This window comes from Alosa sapidissima, chromosome 23 (genome assembly GCF_018492685.1).
Source record: "Alosa sapidissima isolate fAloSap1 chromosome 23, fAloSap1.pri, whole genome shotgun sequence".
NCBI lineage: Eukaryota > Metazoa > Chordata > Actinopteri > Clupeiformes > Clupeidae > Alosa > Alosa sapidissima.
Window position 1 is genome coordinate 10879669 of NC_055979.1, and position 16913 is coordinate 10896581.

Consider the following 16913-nt stretch of genomic DNA (forward strand, 5'->3'; position numbering starts at 1 on the left):
GGTGAGGGATCAGCCCAGAACTACAACGGGAGGAGCTTGTTAATGATCTCAAGGCAGCTGGGACCACAGTCACCAAGAAAACCATTGGTAACAAACTACGCCGTAAAGTATCAAAATCATGCGGCGCCCGTAAGGTCCCCCTGCTCAAGAAGGCACATGTACAGGCTCATCTGGAGGAAGAGGAACTCTATTACCCCAAGAACACCATCCCCACCGTAAAGCATGGAGGTGGAAGCATTATGCTAAGGGGACAGGTCGACTTCACCACATCGAGGGAAAGATGTATGGGGCCATGTACTTTGAAATCCTGGGTGACAACCTCCTTTGTTCAGCCAGGACTCTAAATGGATTGTGGATGTGTCATCCAGTACAACAGTGACCCAAAGCATACAGCCAAGGCAACAAAGGAGTGGCTCAAGAAGAAGCACATTAAGGTCATTGAGTCGCCTAGCCGGCCTCCAGACCTTAATCCTATAGAAAATCTGTGGAGGGAGCTGAAGCTTCGAGTTGCCAGTGACAGACTTGAAACCTTAAAGATTTGGAGAGGATCTGCAAAGAGGAGTGGTCCAAAATTGGTCCTGAGATGTGCGCAATCCTGATAATCAACTAGAAGAAACGTCTGACCTCTGTACTTGCCAGTAAGGGTTTCAAATACTTATTTCACTCAATGAAATGCAAAATGATTTAAATTTTTTTTTTTTATTGTGATTTTCTGGATTTTCTTTTTGATATTCTCTCTCACTCTTAAAATAAACCTACCATTAAAATGATAGACCGTTAATTTCTTTGTCAGTGGGCAAACTTAACAAATCAGTGAGATCAAATAACTATTTCCTCCACTGTAACTATGATAACTATATTGTGGGGAATGGTGGGCATGCAAACGGAGCTGGCATCTTTCGAGGGGGGAGCAGGCCCACTGTAAGCCAGGTAGAAAGGCTGGCGCTCAGGCATCAATTGCAAATTTTACTATGACTTTCATAAAACACCCCCTTCCGTTTCGCGATTGGCTGATGACTAATTGCCAAGCAGTCAGGGAGCAAAGCTGAATCAACTCAACTGCAGCATATACAGTCACTGGTAGTGAGCCTGAGATTCTGGCTGAGATCTTTATGACATTCAAGAAAACAAATCAACCTTGCCTAGATAAAATATAATTGCCCTGGTATGAAACTTCATGTGAAATGTGTTAGCTGTTAAATATTAACTTTGTTTGTTGAGAGGTTTGCATTCGTTTATTGCAGCTCTTATCTGAAGTCTTCTGTTTCGGGTATGGCAGAGAGAACCTGAACTACTGTGTCATTGACATCCATAAGTCAGAAATATCATTTAATGCCATCCTTTTGGCTTATACTAAAAAAAGGAACTTTCCTTTCAAGAAGTCACAAGGGTAGAGTTGAGTGTTTTTGCCTCTCAGCCTCTGACCAAGCTGAAGTGAGTGATAGGTAGAGCAGAATTTCCTTATACTGTTTTCATTAATCATTAACTGGAGGTCAGTGTTGTTATGAGTATAGCAGGACATTCTTGTATGAAAAAGATAGTGATGGTCTAGCTGTGAAGGCACCTGTGAAAATGCAGAGTTTCCCCTTCATACCCGTGCTGTTGTCAGGTAAGACATCATACGCTGTCACATCATACCTTATACTCATTTAGAAAACAGTACCACAATACTTTGTAAATATTTTGGTTATAGTAATGTAAATATACTGCATATCTAGCAGAAATAGAAGCATGTGTGCTTCGGTGCAACTGATTTGAATCTTATCTTAACTGAATTCCACATGGCATCTTCTGTTCAGTGTTATTCACTGAGATACATTTTTTTCTTGTCCTTAAGCAGGACATTCTTTGTCAGTGTGTACAGAGCCTCACATACAAGACGTACAGTTTTTTTCCCCAACTGCTTACACACTAAAGCTTTTCACACAATTTTCTAAAAATGTCTTTCAAACACCATACCCCACAGCAAATCTGCAAAACCATACACTAATTCTCAATGTTTGACTCTGTTTTCAATTTCCTAAAACACATTTTGCAAAACACCACACACAATTTTCTACACACAAATCTAACAGGAAGTAACTTGATTTTCGTTTTTCAAACAACCTATCAAAATGCCACACTTCACACTCAGTCTTCAATGTACAAATACTCATTACTTTACTGAACACCATCCGATCATTGCCTTAAGCATGTTGATGCATAGACATATTCTACATATAGGTACACAGAACCTTTCAATCTGTTCCTAGAGAATTTACGGTTGAAATGTTCAAAACCAATACAGACACAGAAATTAATTGGACTTTAGAGTAATCTTCTACAAAGAGTCAACTTTAAGGAAAACTTAACTTTTGTCCTCAAGTTACCTTGTTTTTGTTTCTTTGCCTCCGGAAATGCCCCAGGAACGCACATGTTTGTTTATGCAGTTTCTTTGGGAAAAAAAGTAATTTGATAGTAGTCAGTCATTTCTTTCTTTGGAAATACAGTAATTTCTGTCTTTGGCAAAATCAGCTTTTTCAAAACTGCAAGTACATCTGGTGGTCACTGTATTTTGCTTCCTTTTTTCTTGTTGGCTGTAAAATACTGTATTCACAACAGCAAATCATTTGGGGGAAACACATTTTAATATTGCTTACAAGTTTACTGAGTATTTCAACTTGTCATTGTATATGACGTTCACTTTTGTACTGAAATGCATAGACGCCCATGCAAGACAGAAGAGCTTTAGGTTTTGAGCAACAGTGTGTACATGATGTATCCAAAATGTCATATTATGACAAAAGTGTTTATAATGTCAAGTCAAGTCACATGTATTTTTAGAGCACACTTAAACGCAATGTACTGTAATTGACCCAAGGTGCTCACAGAAATAAAATAAATACAGTAATAAAAACAAAAATATAAATGACAAAAACAAGTAAATGAAAATACAAAATAATAATAATAATAATAATAACAGATTATGACTGTAGATAAAAGAACATATGGTTACTGAAACTACTACTATAGGCCTAGTGAAAGATACAGTAAAGCTAGTATTAAAGATGCCAGTTAATATAATGCTGAAATGAAATAGAAATAAGATAAATAAACAAACAAGGGGAGACATTAATGGACATTACAGGCCAAAGAAAATAGATGGGTCTTTAAATTCGATTTAAAACTGATGGTGGGACAGGACTTAATTTCTATAGGGAGATTTTTCCAGAGAGTCTAGGGGCAGTAACAGAAAAAAACCCTATCACCTTTAGTTTTTAGGGTTGCATTTGGGACTGAGAGAAGATGTTGTGAGGAAGACCTCAGTGGCCTAGAAGGACAGTAGGGACTTAAAAGGTCACAGATATACTGTGGTGCCATTCCATTTGGGGCTTTGAAAACAAAAAGTAAAACTTTAAAATGAATTCTGTATTTGATAGGTAACCAGTGGAGTTGGGCCACACAGGACTTAAGTGCATATGTTTCTTTGTTCCAGTAAGAAGCCTAGCTGCTGCATTTTGGACTAATTGAAGTCTAGCAAGGGTAGATTGGTTCCCGGGACACTGAAAGACCGGGGTACACGAAACTTGGTGGGCATGTAACCCCACATGGATAGCATGGAACCATCGTTTTTCGTTTTGATCTGTAGCCCCCCCGCTGGATTGGACCCCCCGAAAGGGCAGACACAGTTTTCTGTGAATATCTCGAAAACCGTAGGGTTTAGGAGGACCATTTTTTTTTTTCTATGTTGATCTCAAGGGGCCACGTCAACCCATTCCATAACCACTTATTTCATGTATAGCGCCACCTAGTTAAACACAAAAAAGTAAAAATGAGGTGTTGTAAAAATGAGGTGTTGTAATTGAAGGTATCGGTGACCTAACATAGTCAAAACTGCACGAAATTGGAAGTGTAGGATCATTATGACACCCTCTGTATGCATGCCAAGTTTTGTGGAATTCCGTTCATGGGGGGCCACACAATAAATTAATTTATGTTACTATACACCAACTGGCCTGTAGGTGGCCGGAGACAGTTTTCTGTGAATATCTCGAGAACCGTAGGCCTAGGAGGTCCACCTTTTTTATGTATGTTGGTCTTAAGGGGGCATGTCAACCCATCCCATTACCACTTATTTCATGTATAGCGCCACCTAGTTAAAAATTAAAAAGCAAAAAATTAGGTGTTAGGTGTTCATCACAATATCTCTGGCTGACAAGGTCAAAACTGCACGAAATTAAAAGTGTAGGATCATTATGACACCCTCCGAATGCATGCCAAGTTTCATGTACTTTCGTTCATGGGGGGCCTTACAATAAAATAATTTATGTGTACATTTAGTGATGTACACCAACAAGGATTCCCGGGACACTGAAAGACCGGGGTACACAAAACTTGGTTGGCATGTACCCCCACATGGATAGCATGGAACCGTCATTTTTCGTTTTGATCTGTAGCCCCCCCCCCCCCCCCCCCCCCCCCCCCCGCTGGACTGGACCCCCCGAAAGGAGGGTAGGACAGACACAGTTCTCTGTGAATATCTTGAGAACTGTAGGGCCTAGGATGACCATTCTTTTCCGTATGTTTGCCTCCAGGGGTCATGTTAACCCATTTCATGTGCACACATGTGCACAAACAGATATACACACACACACACACACACACATACATTCACAGTAATCATACGTATGACACATACTCACACAGTAGACATATGTACGCTTGCATGCACAGGCACATACGCAGGTACACACACAAGCACGCACACACACACACACACACACACACACTCACACACACACGCACCCACACACATAAACATAACACAAACAATCAAGAATTTCTCAGAATTATGAACAGGCAAGATGGAGGTGGGATTGTATAAAATGAATTTTACATGTGAAATCTATGAACTAATCATGTTTTGGTACTTGTTGTCTAGCAGATACCAGTGAGAATTGAGTGTGGATAATGCAATTTAGTGAGACAGTTAGAATCATATAGGCCTTTCAGCGTGATTTCTTTTTGTGGAAAAAATGTGCTGGACTGGGCAGTGGTCATATTTTGTACCGCTCTGCGGTACATCTAGTTGAAATTGATGTGAGGCGAATTTTTGCTTTAGAGATGTGTTTATGACATTTTGAATATCATTTTGCTGGAGATTTGGAATTTGTGTGAGCAATTGTGGGTTTTGAGTGTAGAGTTTCTTAAAAATAGACACAGAATTTTGAAAATGTGTAAAAACAGTTGTAAAAAACTATAATAGCACACATTGCCTCATGTTATGCATTGGTGCAATGTACGTGTATTTTTGCATATTTTGGTGGATACATAACTGGCATGCATAAGGTAATGGTAAGGTAAAAGCAACGACCGAAATGCAGTGTTGAAACACGTGTATGAAACGTAGTATTAAATATGCAAACACATATCCGGTATAAACACTGACACCGCCCCCCCGAAAAAAAATCTCCCGTTTTTGGAAAGCTAAATGTTGACAGGTATGATTTTGTTTGCTTTTGTTGGTTACATTTGGTTTCATGCTGCTGATGGTCTGACGTGTTTCATTTGTCTGTAGGCAAATCTGCTGCACCCTTCTTATCATAAGCATGTTCCAGAAGGATTATTATTGCAAATAATATCTCAATTAACTAACATAAGTGGTCTTTCTGAAAATGTAGTTTACCTTGTACTAAAATAAATATAAATATCTGTATTTATCTTTTATACATATTATACATGATGACATCCAGACGTTACAGGATGATATTCAATTCTTAAAGGAACCGTATGTAAGAAAAATATTTCAATTAATCATAAAATGGCCCTGATATGTCACTAGACATTAAGAAATCATGTTCATTCAAATACTTATATCACTGACAACAGTAGTCCGGCCAGGATATTGTCATTTAAAAAGTGAAGTTGCAGCCCTCAACTGATGTTGATGTTGTGTTTTGTCATGTCATGTTGTGTTTTGGCCTGATGCGCCACCCTCCACCTATCTACTAATCACGAAGTCAGTAGTGTTTCGCCATCAGGGTTGGCAACCTCGAGTCAGGGGGGAGGGGGAGGGGATACACCGCTCTTCCGTATTTTGAAAGTGATTGCAGTACCAGTTTTGGCCACAATCTTACATATGGTTCCTTTAATTTAAAATTCTTTACCCTCATGTATCATTTAATCTGGCCATTATATTGAATGAAATAATATATAGCTGTTGCTTTTCAGCCTGTTTTTCCCTTAGTTTTGAGGCCGCACAGGCAACCCATTTTGGCCACAGTATAAGCCACCTTATTTGAATGCAATGCAAAGAGTATTCAGATTGAATGTTACAACTGTCATTTACATTGCTCAATTGACAGTTTTATTATTTACCAAAACATGAATATGCTTTAAATCCTTTTAATCCTCTAACAGGAGCTTTCTTATTTAACTGCCTGCTTGTGTGTCTGTATCTCTTTTCCAGCATTATTCACTACAGCCGAAAACACCAATCCACCTCCATCGAATATTCATACAGCTTACACTCCCTTCCCAGCTCCCTTTATTCCTGCCACAACATCAAGTGCAGCTGTCTTTAGTGCTGTAACTGCAACTACCACACCCAGAACTCCACCTGTTACTAGTATCGATTTTTTACCAACCCCTTCAGAAGCCACCGCAGAAGCTCTCACTACCACAACATCAAGTACAGCTTTAGCAGTCTTTAGTGTTGTAACAGCAACCAGACCTCCACCTGTTACTGTTATCTGTTTAGCAGCCCCTCCAGATGCCACTACAGCTCCCGTTACTGCCATAACACAAAGTTCTCTTGTGACTCATGCAACTTTACGTTGTATGTCTCAATCGAGTTTTTCTGCTTCTTCCTCTGATATCTTAACCCCTCCCACCACCAACCCCATTCTTGGCACATCCCCTCCATTAGAAGTCACATCTATTACTACTACAGATTCCACCGCCTCCACGACTCATCTAACAACCAACTCCACTCTTGGCACATCCGCTCCTTTACAAACCACATCTATTACACACAATCCTACTACAAACTCCACCACCTTCACATCTACATCTCCTACCTCCACCAACTCCACTCTTGGCACACCCCCTCCATTAGAAACCACATCTATTACACACACTCCTACTACAAACTCCACCACTTCCACATCTACAACTCCTCCCTCCACCAACTCCACTATTGTCACATCTTCACTAGAAACCACATCTGTTACATACACTCCTACTACAGATTTCACCACCTCTACAACTCATCTAACCAAAAACTCCACTCTTGGCACATCCCCTCCATTAGAAACCACATCTATTACACACACTCCTACTACAAACTCCACCTATACACCTCCCACCACTAACTCCACTCTTGGCACATCCCCTCCATTAGAAACCACATCTATTACACACAATCCTACTACAAACTCCACCACTTCTACAACTCCTCCCTCCACCAATTCCACTCTTGGCACATCCCCTCCATTAGAAACCACATCTATTACACACAATCCTACTACAAACTCCACCACTTCCACATCTACAACTCCTCCCTCCACCAACTCCACTCTTGGCACATCCCCTCCATTAGAAACCACATCTATTACACACACTCCTACTACAAACTCCACCTATACACCTCCCACCACTAACTCCACTCTTGGCACATCCCCTCCATTAGAAACCACATCTATTACACACAATCCTACTACAAACTCCACCACTTCTACAACTCCTCCCTCCACCAATTCCACTCTTGGCACATCCCCTCCATTAGAAACCACATCTATTACACACAATCCTACTACAAACTCCACCACTTCCACATCTACAACTCCTCCCTCCACCAACTCCACTCTTGGCACATCCCCTCCATTAGAAACCACATCTATTACACACACTCCTACTACAAACTCCACCTATACACCTCCCACCACTAACTCCACTCTTGGCACATCCCCTCCATTAGAAACCACATCTATTACACACAATCCTACTACAAACTCCACCACTTCTACAACTCCTCCCTCCACCAATTCCACTCTTGGCACATCCCCTCCATTAGAAACCACATCTATTACACACAATCCTACTACAAACTCCACCACTTCCACATCTACAACTCCTCCCTCCACCAACTCCACTCTTGGCACATCCCCTCCATTAGAAACCACATCTATTACACACACTCCTACTACAAACTCCACCTATACACCTCCCACCACTAACTCCACTCTTGGCACATCCCCTCCATTAGAAACCACATCTATTACACACAATCCTACTACAAACTCCACCACTTCTACAACTCCTCCCTCCACCAATTCCACTCTTGGCACATCCCCTCCATTAGAAACCACATCTATTACACACAATCCTACTACAAACTCCACCACTTCCACATCTACAACTCCTCCCTCCACCAACTCCACTCTTGGCACATCCCCTCCTTTAGAAACCACATCTATTACATACAATCCTACTACAAACTCCACCACCTCCACCTCCACATCTACAACTCTTCCCTCCACCAGCTCGACTATTGTTACATCTTCGTTAGAAACCACATCTATTACACACACTCCTACTACAAACTCCACCTATACACCTCATCCCACCACCAACTCCACTCTTGGCACATCCCCTCCATTAGAAACTACATCTATTACACACAATCCTACTACAAACTCCACAACTTCTACAACTCTTCCCACCACCAACTCCACTATTATCACATCTCCATTAGAAACCACATCTATTACACACACTCCTACTACAAACTCCACCTATACACCTCCCACCACCAACTCCACTCTTGGCACATCCCCTCCATTAGAAACCACATCTATTACACACACTCCTACTACAAACTCCACCACTTCTACAACTCCTCCCTCCACCAATTCCACTCTTGGCACATCCCCTCCATTAGAAACCACATCTATTACACACACTCCTACTACAAACTCCACCACCTCCACATCTACAACTTCTCCCACCACCAACTCTACTCTTGGCACATCCCCTCCTTTAGAAACCACATCTATTACACACAATCCTAGTACAAACTCCACCACCTCCACCTCTACAAATCCTCCCACCACTAACTCCAGCCTTTTCACATCTCCTCCATTAGAAACCACATCTATTACACACAATCCTACTACAAACTCCTCCGCTTCTACAACTCCTTCCACCACCAACTCCACTATTGTCACATCTCCATTAGAAACCACATCTGTTACACACACTTCTACTACAGATTTAACCACCTCTGCAACTCATCTAACCACCGACTCCACTCTTGGCACATCCTCTCCATTAGAAACCACATCTATTACACACACTCCTGCTACAGACTCCACCTATACACCTCCTCCCACCACCAACTCCACTCTTGGCACATCCCCTCCATTAGAAACCACATCTATTACACACACTCCTACTACAAACTCCACCACTTCCACATCTACAACTCCTCCCTCCACCAACTCCACTCTTGGCACATCCACTCCATTAGAAACCACATCTATTACACACACTCCTACTACAGACTTAACCACCTCTTCAACTCTTCCCACCACCATCTCCACTGTTGAGCCAATACCTCCATCAAGTACCCCTGTTTCTAGCACAGCTGTTACTCACACACCTACTAGAAACTCCACCCTCTCCACCTCTACAACTACTCCCACCACCACGCCACCAATCCAACCCCCATTGGTGTGCCTCAATGATGGTCTGCTGCAAAATGGAGTCTGCATCTGCCCAGATGAGTGGACTGGTGTCGCCTGCTCTATTGGTATGAATCACTTCTATTGTAGAATACAGGTTGGTGTTCAACCTGCAGGGCATTGCTGTTTGCCGCACCTCTCTACATTCAGCAGCCAGATCAGCACACTTCCCATGGGATGGTGAGCTACACCAAGAGAACAGTCTTGCTAAGAGATAGTAAGAAGCACATATCTTCAATTGTCAATTAATTCAAAAGTGACAGGTGGGCGGGACTTCCGGTTAATTAAGGCGGGACATCCGGTAAGGTTTTTGATTTCCGGTGAGGGCGGGACTTCCGGTCTTTGAACTTGTCATCAATTGAGTCTGACAGGTTGTTTGAATGTGGCGGGTTGCTTTTGGTAGGAGTCATGTGTCTGGGGGAGGGGTTGTGTGTGTGTGTGTGTGTGTGTATGTGTGTGTGTGTGTGGGTGTACAGGGTGGGTGTGTGTCCAGGGTGTGTGTGTGTGTGTGTGTGCATTGGTGTGTGTACAGGGGTGGGGGCGGTACACAGATGTGCTGGTAAAGGGTGAGCGTGTGTGTACAGGGGTGGGTGTGTGTCCAGGGGTGTGTGCATGGGTGTGGGTGCGTGTACAGGGGTGGGGGTGGGCCAAAGATCTGTGTGTGTGTGTGTGTGTGTGTGTCCAGGGGTGGGGGTGTACACGGATGGGTTGGTAATGGGTGAGCGCGTGTCCAGGGGTGGGGGTGTGTCGGGACGTGGTGGTAATGGGTGAGCGTGTGTCCAGGGCGAGGTGTACACGGATGTGTTGGTCATGGGTGGGGGTGTGTGTGTGCGTGTGTGTGTGTGTGTGTATACACAGTAGGCCTACTGAATAACATTGGTTTTTCTGCATTTTATTTCTTCAGAGCAAAGTAGGAGAAGGAGGAGTTAGAAACAGACCTTTTTAATTAAAAGGTGAGGGATCTTTTCTTTTTATACTTTAGCCACCCTTGAACTCCTTCTCAGAATAAAGTAAGCATCTACTCATACATTTTGACCGCTGAACGATGCATTTTACTTTTTTAAAAAAGTTTGTTTTTTTGTTAAGGATATGACCAGATATTTTGCCCTTGTAAAGCCACCAAAAAAACAATTATGGATTGTGTCCAAAGCGACTTACAGATGAAAATGACTTTAAAATGTGGTTAAGACTATGTAAAGGAAAAAAGTAATAAACAATAATGTCAACGCCATATCCATGACCAAAAGCCTAATGAGAAGAAACAAACAGTTAGAGATGAAACTACTAAAGACAATAAATGAGCTGACAAAAGAGATGAGTGAAGAAGAAAAGTTGGAAATATCAGCTTACAAACTTGATGGTGAACTTTTATTGGGATTTGGCTAAAGGAGACTTTATAAGATCCAGGACCAGATGGTTAGAAATGTAAGCAATTCCCTCAATTTTTATTTTTTTTTATTTTTCTTTAACACTACACCTCAGATCTTTTAAAACCATATCACATATCACATTGTCATAACACATCCATCCATCCAGCCATCATATGATCTGATAATGTTTGAACCAGTTACACCCTAATGTAGGCAACTCAATGTCCTACACCTATGTAAAAATGTTTACCCCTAGGATATAGTGTATGAGTCACAGTCTGGTCCAGGTTCTATGTTTCCTGTTCCTTGTCATGTCGTGTTGGTCATGTGTGCTAAGCCCCTCTGTCCACGCCATGTTGTGTCCTGTTACTGCACTTCCTGGATTTCTGTTGATTGAGTCCTGCATCCCTGTTCTAAGTTACTCAATCGCCCTGACTATCTCTGTCACACACTGTCTTGTTTCTGGGTCTTTTCTGACTTATTTTCTAAATGTTTCAGCCCTGTCGTTCCACGTCACGTCTTTTTTTTTTTTTTCACACACACCAATGCACACACACACACACACACACACACACACACACACACCCTGTACACCCCCACACACACACACATACACACACACACACACACACAACCCCTCCCCCAGACACATGACTCCTACCAAAAGCAACCCGCCACATTCAAACAACCTGTCAGACTCAATTGATGACAAGTTCAAAGACCGGAAGTCCCGCCCTCACCGGAAATCAAAAACCTTACCGGATGTCCCGCCTTAATTAACCGGAAGTCCCGCCCACCTGTCACTTTTTAATTAATTGACATTGAAGGTATGTACTTCTTACTATCTCGAGAGGGGGTACGATAGCCTGTGGAGGTGAGTGTTGCACTGGTATTGAGGGGGTGTGGTGGTGGGGGCTGACCACCTCCTTGATGTCCCTTTCAAGGCTGCCAGGTTCGTGGACACCTCAACAGGCACAGGCAAGGAGGCGTGAGGCGGGGGCAGGGCGTGAGGTGATGGTGGCTTAGGTCGTTTGGTGTCACCGGGATGCAGAGCTGGAGAGACTGGGAGGCTGGGAGGTGGGGGTAGGGCAGGCACGCAAACAAGAACAGTGTCTGAGTCAGCCGGGAGTGGTGGACAGACCACTGCCTTTGGAGCTGGGCAGTCAAAACTGTTGTAGTGGTTCAGCTGGTTCGCCCTGTCCAGGTCCCCCTCCACAGAGCTGCAAGAAGGGTCTTGACATTGCTGGTTATCCAAGGCTTGTTGTTAGGAAAGCAGCGTACAGCGTTCTGGTGGGAACAACAATGTCCATACAGAAGTTCAGGTAGTCAGTTGTGCAATGTGTGACCTCCTCTAAGTCCTCTTCATTCTGTTACACACTCCAGTCAGTGCACTCGAAGCAGTCTCTAAGAGCCTCATCCGCTTCAATTTGCAATAATGTGCGTGTTAAAGCAGCAGCTATCTGTCTGTCAGCCACAGCTGATTCAACCCTCCAAACCATACATTTTCTGAGAACTTTTGACAAGATATGGGAAATATTCTTGAAAGACTGTAGTCTTTTAACTAATGCCCCCCACTCAAGCTTTACTCAAAAGACTACAGTCTTTTAAAAATCGTCCACAAATCTTATGAATGGTAAGGGCAGTCCCCATTTTAAGTTTACAAAGATAAAAACATTTCATGTTTGGGAGGTATTTATGCTTCTGAACTGAAAATGCCCCTGGATTTTGTCTCAGAAACCTGGTCACCTTACTGATTATGGATGTACAGTTATGTTCAGTTGTGTTTTGTGGCTGTTATCAGTATGTTCATTTCCAGCTGTCATTGTATACAATTTGACTTTCAGCATGTGCAGATTATTGTTATATTGCTAACCTATATTTCTATTTTTTTCCTTATTTTAGCAAACTTCTGTAATAAGACTATTTTGGAAGGCTTTGAGTTCCAACAAACTGTAATTGGTTGGCCTGCCTACTCCTCAGAGACGTGTCCATCAAATACAACCAATGGTATAAGACTGCTTGACCTCTTCATTGTTAACTTCTTGCATAACTTGTGCCAATGGGTAATTATCACATTGATCCCCCCATATAGCTGGTATTTCCATAGCTTCAACTAGATGCTTGGACAAGGGTGGACTGCCAGCATTTGACCGCATTCAGAAAATTGAATGCCAAATAACCCTTGAAAATATCCAAGTCAATGTAAGTAGCTGAGAAAATGGTAGTGGCTTTGAGAAGGCAATTTTATTTTCATGTATTGCTTCAAATCTGTATCGTTACATTACATTTCCCCAGGTGACTGGTTCTTTGGATGCAGTGGAAACAGAGAAGCTAGCAAGCAGTACACAGATCCTGACCTCCAGGCCAGAACGGCTGACGGCCTCAAACATTACGTCTGCAGCACAAATTGTAAACACCATCCTGTCCAACAGTGTCAACATAACAGAGGTAGGCCTGCTTCATGCAACAGGGTGGTCTGTATGGTCATGTATCCATGTTTTTGACTTTTTCAGACTTTTGGCTTATTTTTTAATTACCCCAGAGTTAAATAGGAGGATTCAGTGGGCTATAGGCTAACTGGTGTAGCCCACTTCCAGTGAATTATGCTAAGCTAACAGTATCATACTGGGTTATTGCACAGAAGAGAAGGGTATGTACCGTATTTTCCGGACTATAAGTCACACTTTTTTTCATAGTTTGGCCGGTCCTGCGACTCAGGTGCAACATATATTTATATATATATATATATATATATATATATATATATATATATATATATGTTTTTTTCCTCTTCATGAAACATTTTTTGACTAGTGCGACTTATACTCCGGTGCGACTTATAGTCCGGAAAATACGGTACCCTCTTATATAACTCTGGGGTAGACAGCAAAGAAGCTAATTTCCCAAAAAGTTGGCATGTTCCTTGAACATCTTTTACACTGCATCATCTTTGTATACACTTGCACAGAATGGTGCTCTACACAGTAGCTTGCAATCTCATGGTATACTGAAATGTCAGTGTGACCGGAGCACAATGCCCCAAATCAGTTTTTACACCCAGTCACACTAACAGGTACACCCAGTCACACTAACAGGTACTCCAGTTTTTACAGATAAGACAGAGACGTGGTCTGCAATTTAAATAAATATATTTTATTTAAATTCGAGGACTGAAGCTGAAAAGCAAGCAACCATTAAAGGGACACCAGGCCAGAGTCCTGCAATGGGTTGGGTAAAACGGGTAAATTATGGGTTGCTAAAACGGGTAAATTATGACGTCCCTAAAATGTACGGGCGGGTATGCGGACGGGAAAAGAACTCCTTGCAGGCAGATAGATGAGAACCAAAACGGTATAGAAACTAGATGTACCGCAGAGCGGTACAAAATATGACCGCCGCCCAGTCCAGCACATTTTTTCCACAAAAATAAATCACGCTGAAAGGCCTATATGATTCTAAATGTCTCACTAAATTACATTATCCACACTCAATTGTCACTGGTATCTGCTAGACAACAAGTACCAAAACATGATTAGTTCATAGATTTCACATGTAAAATTCATTTTATACAACCCCACCCCTATCTTGCCTGTTCATAATTCTGAGAAATTCTTGAATTGTGTGCATGTGTGCGTGTACATGTTTATGTTTAGGTGTGTGTGTGTGTGTGTGCTTGTGTGTTTGCCTGCGTATGTGTGTTTGTGCATGTGCATGCATGCGTACATATGGCTACTGTGTGAGTATGTGTCATAGGTATGATTACTGTGAATGTATGTGTGTGCATGTGTATCTGTTTATGCACATGTGTGCACATGGAATGGGTTAACATGACCCCTGGAGGCAAACATATGGAAAAATTGGTCATCCTAGGCCCTACGGTTCTCAAGATATTCACAGAAAACTGTGTCTGCCCTACCCTCCTTTCGGGGGGTCCAGTACAGCGGGGGGGCTACAGATCAAAACAAAAAACGATGGTTCCATGCTATCCATGTGGGGTTACATGCCCAACAAGTTTCGTGTACCCCGGTCTTTCAGTGTCCCGGGAATCCTTGTTGGTGTACGGTCACTAAATGTACACATAAATTATTTTATTGTAAGGCCCCCCATGAATAAAAGTTCACAAAACTTGGCATGCATTCGGAGGGTGTCATAATGATCCTACACTTTCAATTTCGTGCAGTTTTGACCATGTCAGCCAGAGATATTGTGATGAAAACACCTAATTTTTTGCTTTTTAATTTTTAACTAGGTGGCGCTATACATGAAATAAGTGGTAATGGGATGGGTTGACATGCCCCCTTAAGACCAACATACAAAAAAAAGGTGGACCTCCTAGGCCCTACGGTTCTCAAGATATTCACAGAAAACTGTCTCCGGCCACCTACAGACCAGTTGGTGTATAGTAACATAAATTAATTTATTGTGTGGCCCCCCATGAACGGAATTTCTACGAAACTTGGCGTGCATTCAGAGGGTGTCATAATGATCCTACACTTCCAATTTCGTGCAGTTTTGACTATGTTAGGTCACAGATACCTGCGATTACAACACCTCATTTTTACTTTTTTGTGTTTAACTAGGTGGCGCTATACATGAAATGAGTGGTTATGGAATGGGTTGACATGGCCCCTTGAAATCAACATACAAAAAAATGGTCCTCCTAAACCTTACGGTTCTCGAGATATTCACAGAAAACTGTGTCTGCCGCTTCGCTGCGCGGCGGTCATAATAAAACATCATTGAAAAATATGTGAAATATTTGTATATCTAAATTACCATTACCACATCGCATGTGTTTTAGTCAACGATACAACACTTGACCCATCACATCAGTACTGCGACTTTTGAATTATTTGTTTGATGCATCTATGTGTGAAAACATTAAACAATAGGCTATAACCGTCTCGTAGTTGGAGCGCAAGAGAGTAGGCTACAATGGATGAAGTCAAGGTAAAGTTGGCTAGTGGCAGGCTCAGGTTGTTTTTTCTTGTTCTCTTTGTTTCATTAACAGGTCCATTTTATGTAGAAATAATGTTCTGATGCAGCAAGGTTTGGGCTATGTTTCGTTGTTGTAAGGTTTATCTCGCCCTTTAGGTCGCCCTTTACGTGTGCAAGAGAAAAAATAAAGCACATTCATTTGAATGATTTTAGCTTGGGTCGGGTAACGGGCAAAATATTAACGGGTCCGGGTGGGTGCGGATTTAATTTTAATATCACCACAGGTGACGGGTCGGATCTGGTGCGGGTCTAAAAAAATGGACCCGTGCAGGACTCTGCACCAGGCAAGCCTGATGCTTTTTCTCTACGAAATTCCCTCTCACTCGGTTTGAAGCTCTTTTCATTTTCTTTGCATCTTCTGTCAAGGGTTTTCGCTGCTTCTTCGCCGGCTCTGCCATTATACGATGTTTGCAACAATCGCTAGTGTTTCGTTAGCCTGCCTCTGTGCTGTGGATGCAGGATGTAAACTGATCCTGCTTCGGTCGGCGGGTACGATACACTGAACTTGCAAGCGGGATATTCTTCCTACAGGCAGTAGGGGCGGGCGAGAGAGTCTTCATTCACCCTGCAATGAGTCATTTAACCATATACCGACTTACGAAGATGAGTAATTAACACGAAAACATTGCCTGGTGTCCCTTTAAGATACTACAGTTTATAAAATATATAATTTATTTTCTACAACAGATGGTACAAGCAACAATACATATTTATTGATGGGAGGTCTTAAACAATGTTAATGTGGATGACGACGCTGATGGGAGGGGTATACTCACCTTATGGGCTCCCAAAAGTGCAGTTATCACCCGGTGCTCTCTCACAG

The 16913-nt window shown here is 42.2% G+C and overlaps 1 protein-coding gene and 1 long non-coding RNA gene across 2 annotated transcripts in view; one reads left to right on the plus strand and one right to left on the minus strand.

The window, feature by feature from the left end:
- The first annotated feature begins 1516 nt into the window (after positions 1 to 1516).
- LOC121698292 (adhesion G-protein coupled receptor G7-like) overlaps positions 1517 to 16913 on the plus strand; it is a 29180-nt gene continuing 13783 nt past the window's right edge. Inside the window, exons 1-6 of the mRNA XM_042080275.1 lie at positions 1517 to 1609; positions 7097 to 7123; positions 9668 to 9790; positions 12995 to 13099; positions 13185 to 13294; positions 13388 to 13540. Of these exons, the coding sequence (XP_041936209.1) occupies positions 1573 to 1609; positions 7097 to 7123; positions 9668 to 9790; positions 12995 to 13099; positions 13185 to 13294; positions 13388 to 13540 (555 nt within the window). The 5' untranslated portion in view covers positions 1517 to 1572. The remainder of the gene's footprint in view (positions 1610 to 7096; positions 7124 to 9667; positions 9791 to 12994; positions 13100 to 13184; positions 13295 to 13387; positions 13541 to 16913) is intronic.
- On the minus strand, positions 8370 to 9747 carry LOC121698312. Its single transcript, XR_006026739.1, has 4 exons — positions 9675 to 9747; positions 9362 to 9440; positions 8783 to 8875; positions 8370 to 8401 (listed from the first exon to the last, which is right to left on the minus strand). It is a non-coding gene; the product is annotated as an uncharacterized LOC121698312 (long non-coding RNA).